We start from the raw sequence: 10,530 nt of genomic DNA on the forward strand, positions 1-10,530 counted from the left end.
AGAGATAAAAATCCTCTCTATTTCTTTTCCTCCAAATCTCTGTCTCCGTATTGCTATTCGCCATCGGTGCACTGGGAGCCAAGGTTTTTTTGGCAACATCCTTCAGATGGAAGTCTTAAAATTTGGGGCAGTAAATGTTGGGTTCAAAACCTTTGCTCCTCAGAGGGAAGCTGGGAATTGTGTATATTGCTGTGCCAGGTGTGGGGTTTATTCTGAGAATGTGTCTCAGCCTTTCCTGTCCATTTTGATGTTGGGTTTTTCATGTTTCCTGATATGTAGGAGTCACTCAACTAGTTTCTGGATTTCTTTCAGAGGGAATTATTGCATGTGTAGCTGTAGATTTGGTGCCTCCATGGAAGGAAGTGTGTTTAGGAGCCTCCTATGACACCATCCTGAACCAGAACCTGATGTCTATTTTTATTCTCAAATAGAATTGAAGAATTTAATAGAAATTCTTAAAGAATTTCTGACTATATTTCTTTATCCACAGAAATATACCCTGGAGAAAAAATATAAGAGGTTACTGAGGCTGTTGGTTCTCCCAACCTCTGAACCATAAGAGATTTAACACACAATGGGGCAAGAAGAACCACAAAATAAATGTGAGTACTTTTTCTCCTTTTAGTTTTGAAGAAGCATATTTAATTATGGCTAAGATTTTAAAATATGAATTGATGATAGTTGTAGTTGTGCACATTGAGGATGGTGATGGGGAGGAGGAGGTTGAAGAAAGTGAACATGATTTTGGTGAAGAGGAAGGACATCAGTTCAAAGATTTCCGGTAGTAGAAACTTCTTTATGAAATGTAAACTGGGGCAAGAGAGGACACCAAGTATATAAAAAGTAAGATGAAAAGAAAGAGAGTAATTTGGGAAGATTCTTTTAAGGGAAGAGAGAGAAGAAAGATACAGAAAAAACACTGGGGAAACAGTGTACCTGAGGCTCTGACTTTATCTCGTTTTATGTTCTACTCAAGTGACACAAATGGACTTGTATTACAAGAATATTAAAAAATGCTTTTGAGAAATATACAGAATGAATGCAGAAATATATAATTTTAAAATTAATGTTTATCACCCCACCCAAACTTCAGTGGGATCACGAGGTACAATGGTCCTGAAAATCACATTTTTTTAAACTTTAAAAAAAAATAAATTTATTGATTTATTTATGGCTGTGTTAGGTCTTCGTTCCTGCGTGCGGGTGTTCTCTAGTTGCGGTGAACGCCAGCTACTCTTCGTTGTGGTCCACCAGCTTCTCATTGCAGTGGCTTCTGTTGCAGAGCACGGGCTCTAGGCGCTCAGGCTTCAGTAGTTGTGGCATGCGGGGTCAGTAGTTGTGGCGCACGGGCTTAGTTGCTCTGTGGCATAAGGGATCTTCCTGGACCAGGGCTCGAACCCATGTCCCCTGCATTGGCAGGTGGATTCTTAACCACTGCGCCACCAGGGAAGTCCGAAAATCACATTTTTATGTAATAATATGTTTTGAGGATTTTTTTCTGTCAATACATACATGTATACATGATTATTTTAATTGATATGTAGAATTTCATCATATGAATTCACCATGATTTAGAGTCTCTGCTACTGATGATACACATGCAAGTATTAGGTTCCAGGTGTTGTTGTTTTTTTCTATTTCCAAAATTACTGCAAGAATATCCTGTTATTTCTATAGGCTCGATCTCTAGAATTGAAATTGTGGCAAATGTAATGCATTTAAAATTTGATAAATGTTCCTAAGTTGATCTGTCTAAAAGGCTTTCCACTTTACAGTTTGGCAGTAGCATTTATTTCCTCACTGAATGTTTACTTCCCCTAAGCCTTGCTACACTACATATTTTCAATTTACTTTTTAAAACCTGATATATGAAAAATAATGCCATAATATGTTGGTCTACATTTCTCTGAGCATGCTTTTTGTTAGTTTGTTTAATGGATTTTTGATAATTTCAGCAAATTTCCTGCTCAAATTTTTGCTCAGTTTTCAAATTGATTTTTGAAATTCTTTCTATAGTCTGGATATTAGCCTTGTGACAAGATTTTTCTTCCATGTGTTCCTTGTGTTTTAACATTACTTTTGTTGTATAGAAGCTTTGATTTTTATGTACTCAAGTTATCCATTTGTAATGATTTTTGGGTTTTGAGTCTTGCTTACAAAAAGCCTTTTCCTAATCCAAAAACAAAAACAAAAAAATTGTTTACATTTTGTTTATTTATTTATTTATCAGTGAGCTCTAAAATTGATTTATTCAGAGTAAATCTTTAAGCTCTCTTCCAGATCTAAAATATTTTGGGTGATCTCATCCTTAGTTTTCTCCTTGGTGGAATTAGCTTCCCTAGTTCTTGTGGCTGAGAAGAAGATGACCTATTTATCTTTCTTTTTATTTTAGTAGAAGGAGGCCAGCATTCCCAGCTGATACCTTGGGCCATTGCTATTTTTTTCATGTCACTTCTAAGTGCCTGCTTTACTGAAAGTTGTGTGGGTAAGTTATTAGCCAAAGTGGAACTCTCCTTGAATTATTTACCCAAACACCATTTATAAAGTTACTCTAAACTTTTTGTTATCATGATTTTCCCCAACATACCAATCCAGAATGCCTTCAGGGGCTTGGATTTAATATTCAGAGCTACATACTTGACCTTATATTCTTTGATGATGGTGCCTTGTGTCAGGGAATGAAAGATGGAATTTAGACCATTTCTATACATGTGAAGGTTGGTGACTGTAGTAAATCATTCTCCATTTTGGACCAGGATTTCAAAGGACTGCATCTTACTAGTAAAGAGTAACCAGCAAAAAACAATTTTCAGATGGACTGTAGTCTGACTTAGAAAAGAAGAACAGCTGGAAGACTTGTTCTTTCTGATATCAAGACATTGTATAAAGTTATTATAGTTAAAGTAATATAGTATAGATACAAGTGTAAACAAATAGACCAGAGGAAAAGAATAGAGAGCTTTGTTACAGATCTTCCATGAACTTTTTATATAAAACAGAAGGGGATAGTGCAGAGTTGTAGGGAAAGGACAGTTTTGTTCAATTAATGTGGTAGAGAACATTGATTATCCATACTTTAAAAATGAAATTGGTCTCCTGCCTTATATCGTACAAAAACCAATGTAAGTTGGATTATCGGCCAAAATGTAAAAAGCAAATTAAAAACACTTTTTAGAAAATACATGGAGACTATATTCATGTCCCTGAGACAGGGAATGATTTCTTAAACAAGTCACCAAATGTGCTAGCCATTAAACAGAGTATCAACAAAGTATACTACATTAAAGTAAGAATTACTGTACAACAAAAATACCACTGAGTGAAAACAAAGCCACAGGATGATATTTGTAATGCCTATAATTAATAAAGGATTAGTGTACAGAATATAAAAACAATTCTTTCCAATCAATAGGAAAATACTGACAATACAACAGAAAAATGGGCAAAGTCTTAAATAGGCATTATAAAAAAGAAAAAAATGAAATGCCTAATAAACATATAAAAATATGTTTCACTTCATTAGTTTTCAGGGAAATGCAAATTCAACTCACAATGAGATACCATTGCAAACATTCGAGGATGGCAATAAATATAAAGTCTGGCAATAGCAATTATTGATGATGGTGTGGAGCAACTAGACCTTCAATGAATTGCTGCTGGTGGGAGTGTACAGCAGTATAACTGCTTTGGAAAAGGTTGCTGCTATCATAGTTGGCAATACATATATCCTATTACCAGCGACTGCACTCCTAGGTGTATACCCAACAGAAATGCATGCTTATGTGCTCTAGGATGCATGGTCAAAAATGCTCAGAGCAACATAGTTCACGCTAGTCAAACACTGGAAACAAGGCAAATATCTACCAGAAGAAGAATAGATAAATACATTTTAGTTCATTAAGATAATAGATCACTTTACGGCAATGAAAACTGATGAATCATGGTTGTATGAAACAACATAGATAAATTTCAGAAACAATGTTGAACAGAAGACAGAACCAAAAGAATAAGTTTTGTAAGGTTTCATTTATATAAAGTTCAAAAGCAGGCAAATCTGATATGTATGGTTTAGGGATATGTTGTTAAGTGGTAAAATTGTGAAACAAAGCACAAAGTGATTACTTTAAAAGCCATGGCATTTTACTTTTTGTGTTCTGTGTGCCTGGTGTCCTTCTTTTAAAAACATAAATCCAACTATAAAAATAACATTAAATGTGAATAGATTAAACATCCAGTCATAAGACGGAGATTTTTAGTCTGGATATTTTTTTAAAAAAGCAGGCAAACAAACCAAAACAAGCCAGATAACAAAGGCATTACACCTTTTAAGTACGCAGAAAGAAAGTCTACAATTCTATATCCAGTGAAAATATCCTTCAAAAATGTAAGCAAAATAATTTTCGGGCCAAAAAAAGCTGAGAGACTTCACCAGCAAAACTGCGTTCTATTAAAGAAAGCTCTTCATGTGGAAGGAAATTAATACCAGATGGAAAATTGATTCTTTTAAAGAAAGGAATAAAGATTGTCAGAAACAGTAAATATGTGGGCAAACATAGAAGATATTTTTATTCATTTAAAAATTTTAAAAATTAATTGACAATTTAAAACAAAAACAATAAAAATGTATTTCAGGGTTTATAACATGCGTAGATGCAAAATGTATAACAATAAGAACACAGATGTTGGAAGGGGTAACTGAAATATACCTTTTGAAGATTTTAATTTAAACATGAACTAGAATAAAAGTATTTGAAGTTTAGCTGTGAAAAAAAAAGAAAACCATTGTATGAAAAAACCATTGCATGATTACCTTTAGGAAAAACGGAGGGAGCTGCGTTTGGGATGTGAAGGCCACCTGGGGTGTTGGTAATGTTGTGTCTCTTGAGCTGGGTAGTTGTCCTGGAATGTTCACTTTACAATAATTTGATAAACTGTACATTTATGTTTTTCACTTCTTTAGATTTGGTTATATTTCTAAGTGAAAATATTGAAAAGATAAATGTGTAAGGCTCATAGGACTTTGCAGAACTATCCCAGTATTCACCAAAAATCTCCACTCTAACACAAATCTTGATAGAAAAATATGCTTAAAAGCACATGCACATAAAGGTTTGCAAAACTACCCCCCAAAAGCACAAAATGGACACTATGATAATAAAAATATTAATTTTCAACAATTCCTTTCAACGAATTCACCTGGAGCTGGAACTGCATAGGAAGAATAGAGAAGGTGGGGCTCTTAACCATTAGGGTAAGAGAAAGGTTAGAGCAGTCAGCTCCCACTTCTGTAAGTAAGTAGTCATATAGGAAAAGGAAACTTAAGTGTTTTTCCTCCTTCACAGTGACTCAACACAACTTTCTATGCTGTAAGAAAGGAATGGGGGTGTTAGGGCTCCCAAAGCACCACCCAAAGCTGACATGCTTCAGAGAGAAACCAGAATGGAAAGGTATGGATAGCAGAGAGCATAAGACAATTTCCTGGCAATAGCCATTCAAATTCATAACCTGATTTAAAGCATATCATTTATACGTTATGATATAGAGAGATTAAAAGAGCATAAGATGAGAATCTGGCACAAGAGTGAACATCAGTAAATTGAGATAGAATTATTTCTCATGACTGTAATCCATTGGATAACTAACCAGAGAATATGAACAACACATTTATGAGCCATTTTTGGCATTCAAAACTTAACATTTTCTTTTGATTCAGACATATAAGGACTGTTTCCTCCTAGAATATATAGCTTTGCCAAAGGGTCTTTGTCTCTTTTATTCTGGAATTTGTAAAGGCTCATTTGGGTGAAAGGGAGGAAATACATGAGCGTTTTAGCAGGTTCTTTGCCTCCTTCAGATAAAATGTCCTGCAAAAACCTTTGCTATGAAAACACTCTAAATATGGTCGTAAATAGATGTAGGGATATTGAAAGATGATCATGTCTTCTAAGAGAAGACCTTGTAATTTTCTCATAGTCATTATGTAATTCAGATATTTTTGTTTAGAAGGTAATTAGAAATGTAATTTTCAGGATTTTTAAAAAGGGAGGGACAGAATGACTTTGGTAATCCTGGTATTATTCTCATAAATGTTAGTTGGATATTAGGTAGTGAAATAGTTATGCAATCTGTTACGGATGACATGCACGTTGTAACTCATTTTCCTTTCAATCTTCACATGAGGGGGCTGGAATTGCTGTCTTGTGGGCTGGAGAGCGTTCCAGTCCAATTGCTATTTTCCTTTTAATGACAACAAGACGTGGGCTCAGAGTGAAAGCCACTGTATGGGGATGGGGGCTCATCTGGCCACCATCAGCACAGAAGCTGAGCAGGTATGTTGAGAAGCTTACGTAAGTTTCTCTGCTGGTCTGAATCTCTTTGCAGAGAAAGAGGAATTTCTATGCTCTGCTATACCTCTGTGCCTTTGCTTCATCTCTTCCAACTGCCTGGAAAGACTTTTCTTCCTATCTCATTTTTCTTCACATGGCCAACTTCTTCTGGTCTTCCCAGATTTGATTCATGTGTTATTTTCTACAGAAAACTACCCTGATCACTTTCTCTGCTCCATCCTTCCTATTCTAGTTTGGAGATACTTCCGTGGTACTTTGTGCATCGTGTGACCATGGCACTTAACTTCAGTGTTCCAATGAGTCCTACTTTGTAGAGGGCTGGAGCCATACCTTAAGCATCTTTGCGTCTCCAATGGCCTGTGCAGTGCTAGGCACACTTAGATAGGTCCTGATAAATATTTCATGAGTAAGTAAATAAATGAAGGGTTAATCAGGATTGAAATAGCTTCTCAGAATAGAGCACAGGAAAAATAATTCAGAAGTATGATTGTCATTCTAAAAAAAAAAAACTCAAGGTAAATTCAATTTGAACTGAAATTTATTTCCTCATGTGATATATTTCCATATATGTGCGATACCATGACTCAGATTCTATTCTTGGTTAGCAGGGTTTCCTGGAGGATTCTGTTTCCATGGCTTTGCAACTATAAGTTCACCAACTCCTGAATAAAATGGAGTTTAATGAAATACACAAACAATTAATGAAGGCAATTTTAAAAATAAAAGTTCCTAGAAATCTAATCCTATTAAGCACTGTGCTAAGTGATTTGCAAGTTGATCTCACTTAATCTTCACAGTGACTCTATGAAATAGTGGAGTCGTCCCTTTGGGAGTTGAGAAAACTGGGATTTGGTGAAATTAACACACTTGCTAACATTATGGAATAAACGCCAGAGGCAGGAGGTGAAAACAGATCTGATGCCAATGCTTTAGTGCTTAACTAGTAATTTATTTGACTTCTTTCCTCTGTTCCTAACATAACAGCTATCACCTGATAAAGGCAAATATACTTATAAAAATTCACATTTTTATGCAGAACGTTATCACTCAATTTTTGGATAGACGATTTTCATATTTCCTGGGACTTACAGATGAGAACCTTGAAGGCCAGTGGCATTGGGTGGACAAGACACCATTTAACCCACAGATGGTGTGAGTATACTGACTGGGGCAAAAGAGATTTATAGGCAAAGGTGAGAAGAAGACAGCAAGCAGAATTCACTTTGGGGTGGAGTATACCAATGTAAAAAACTTACTCGGAATAGAGCATTGTGTGTTGAGTAACCTCTATACTACTAGACTACTATGCTTGTGTTGGACAGTGCAGCTGTAAATGTTTCACTAGGAGCATTTTCTCTGCCTTGTCCTCTGACCTCTACCATACACACCCAACATGTATAGAGACACACACACACACAGACACACATTTCAGATTCTGGCACGAGGGTGAACCCAACAATTACCAGAAAGAAAAATGTGTTGTCTTTGTTAATGACAAAGACAAATGGTCCTGGAATGATTTTCCTTGTGACTTTAAGACAAGTAGGATTTGTAAGATACCTGGATACCTTCAACAAGAAGGTAAGATTAACCACTTAATAATATACCTTTGTATTTGTAAGATACATTTGTAAGATACATTCTTGTTGAAGGTATCTTACATTTGTAAGATACCTTCAACAAGAAGCCTAGGAAGGGGTCCCTGTTGTGAGGACAGAAAAGAAGAACCAGTTAGACTAGGGAAGAATGTACATGCATCGTGGGAACAGAGAAAACATTCTCAGTCATAGGACATTTTCAGTCATGATGGCCTTACTTATTTTTGTTTAATTCATTCAAGATAATGTGTTTTTGTGTAGTGTTTTGGTGGAAAAAAATCATATTTTTCTGTGAGAATCAATTTTCATTAACTTTGCTTTCTTGATAGTATTTCAAGGTATTTACTTTTCAGTCAGTGTGTATTGATTAACATATCTAAGAGTGGCTCGAATGGTGAAATCTATAAGTCATTGTTTCCTCTGCTCCAATTCTTAGCTCTTAAAGTTCAAAGGTGGGATATTACTACCGGTAGTGGTGTATCATTGTTTTTAACCCAAATATCACAAACTCTTTAAAGTTTTTAAGCAACATTTTTATGGTCTGATGCTTCATTTTCAGACTTCTTAATAGTATGTCATTAGATTGAAATTCCATGAGCAAAATATTTTCTGAATAACAGAATAGAATAGTTAGAATTATGGTATTACCCAGGTAGAAAAAAAAGTCTATTTACCACTTCAAAAATTTACTTCTTACTCCACTTTAAAAGTCTTCCCATAGTGGGGAGTCTCAAGCTGATTTAATTTCTTTTTGAGTGGAAAAGTCCCTTACAGGCCACCTTTACCAAACTCCTTTATTTCTATAGCTGTGGACACAAAACCCTTGGGAAGCCAAAGAGCTCACCTTCACATGTCTAGTGTATGACAGAAGCAGGACTATGGCCCCGATCTACCTTTCATAGCAAGTGAAATGTGTTCCCTTTGGTATTATGGGAGAGTTACTGGAGGTGCTGTGGCCTCTTGGCTAAAAGGTAATAGTTCTTAATTATTCTTGCAACATTGCATTAGTGTTTCTGTATTTTTAATTTGAATCAGAAAAAAATTATATTTTCAATCCATTTATGTAAATTGTTAGCATGCTTCTTTAGAGCTATAAATCTGCAGTTCAAACTAGCAAGGAAGTCATGGCTTTAACAACCTGAAGTTATGCGTTTGTGATGTGTGTAGTTTTAATTGTGAAGCAGTCATATCCAACATCAACAAAATAGGGCTGTCTTCTTACATATTTTCATTTTGCTGATGTTTCCTGCATCCGAGCTAAAAAATTTCAAGCGACAGCTTTTTAACCTAACTTCCTTACCACTATTTTTAAAAACAGTATTTATTCTGTAAATTAGTGATTTTGTAAGTTTGGAATATTAGTGTTTGATTGATTGATTGATTGTGTGTGTGTTTGTGTGCGTCTGTGTTTAAAGCTGATACTTTTAACTGAAATAGCACCAAGTGCCTTTAACTGTGTTAGCCATAAATTACATAGCACAAATCTACAAAACTTGTTGAAGTAAATTTATGTAAATGATAATAGGCTTGTATAGTTAATATTAGCCATTTTTCATTCGTATAAAATTGTTTTTAAAGATTCAGTTGTCAATAAAATATGACCTAGTTGTGGTTTTATACATCTGTGTCTACATCTGTACCTCTAATCTATTTCTCCCGATGCTGATCATTTTTCATTCCCTTCATGGCTAACATCACAGACCAAGTTACCATCTCTCTTACCTGGATTATTGCAATGGTCTTCTGATTATTCTCCCTGTTTCCACACTTGGCCCCTTTCAGTCTATTCTCAACTCTCATGGCACCTCTCCTAGTCCTCACAATTTCTTTAAGACAGCTGATAGTAATTTTATAAAAATAATTGCCTATTTCTTTAGGACATTGCAATAGTCCTAGAACTTTGAAACACTTAAAAAATCTAAACATTTTTTTTTTGAAAATGTAATGTATGTGTGCATTAAAAAGGCAAACAGTAAAAAACATTAATAAAAGTATAAGGTGAATCTCTCTTTCACCCTGAACCCCTAAATGTCTCTTCAAAGTAATTATGATTATCGGTTTCTTATATGTATATCTACATATGTTTATATCTCCACCCATGCATCCACACAGGCACATGCAAAAGCTACCTAGCTATGCCCCATCCAGTGAATGATTTTAGGGCTGTATTGTTGAGAAAGGAAAAGGGGGGTGGGAAGAGGAAGAAATAGGAGAGCAAGAAGAACATTTTACTTGATTCCTTATCATTTTTCTTTTAGGGATCCTTCAGGAAAAAATTTTTTGTGGTAATCTATAAGGCCTATAAAATTCTTGAAGTTCAAGAATTCTTAAATTTCACCTCAATTTTTTTATTCGTTAAATTCAAGTAAAATTAAATTTAATGTTTTATAAGACTCATCTGTTGTATGATTTCTAACTATCTATATCTACTTGGGATTTGAATTTTTTTCACTTTCAACTTTATATAATTGTGCTCTGTAGGAATTTTTAATAATAAATATGTATCATTTTTATAAGATGTAGTACAGTGATTTTTCTTTTTTAAAAAATTAGGGACCCCAATGGCAATAGTATTTAAGTCGTAA

The 10,530-nt window shown here is 34.9% G+C and overlaps 1 protein-coding gene across 1 annotated transcript; it reads left to right on the forward strand.

Annotated features, from left to right (window-relative positions):
- The first annotated feature begins 574 nt into the window (after positions 1-574).
- CLEC4D (C-type lectin domain family 4 member D) lies at positions 575-10,530 on the forward strand. Its single transcript, XM_007170252.2, has 7 exons — positions 575-602; positions 2,393-2,485; positions 5,343-5,447; positions 6,181-6,329; positions 7,384-7,499; positions 7,780-7,928; positions 10,499-10,530. Exons 1-7 carry the CDS (start codon positions 575-577, stop codon positions 10,528-10,530), a joined length of 672 nt encoding a protein of 223 aa, XP_007170314.1.

This window comes from Balaenoptera acutorostrata, chromosome 11 (genome assembly GCF_949987535.1).
Source record: "Balaenoptera acutorostrata chromosome 11, mBalAcu1.1, whole genome shotgun sequence".
Classification (NCBI taxonomy): domain Eukaryota; kingdom Metazoa; phylum Chordata; class Mammalia; order Artiodactyla; family Balaenopteridae; genus Balaenoptera; species Balaenoptera acutorostrata.

Excerpts from the sequence above, each read along its gene's own strand:
- CLEC4D (XM_007170252.2), top strand. The coding sequence starts at position 575 with ATGGGGCAAGAAGAACCACAAAATAAAT. Across the intron at positions 603-2,392 it reads AGAAGAACCACAAAATAAAT|TAGAAGGAGGCCAGCATTCC; the intron begins GTGAGTACTTTT and ends TTTTTATTTTAG. Across the intron at positions 7,929-10,498 it reads TGGATACCTTCAACAAGAAG|GGACCCCAATGGCAATAGTA; the intron begins GTAAGATTAACC and ends TTAAAAAATTAG.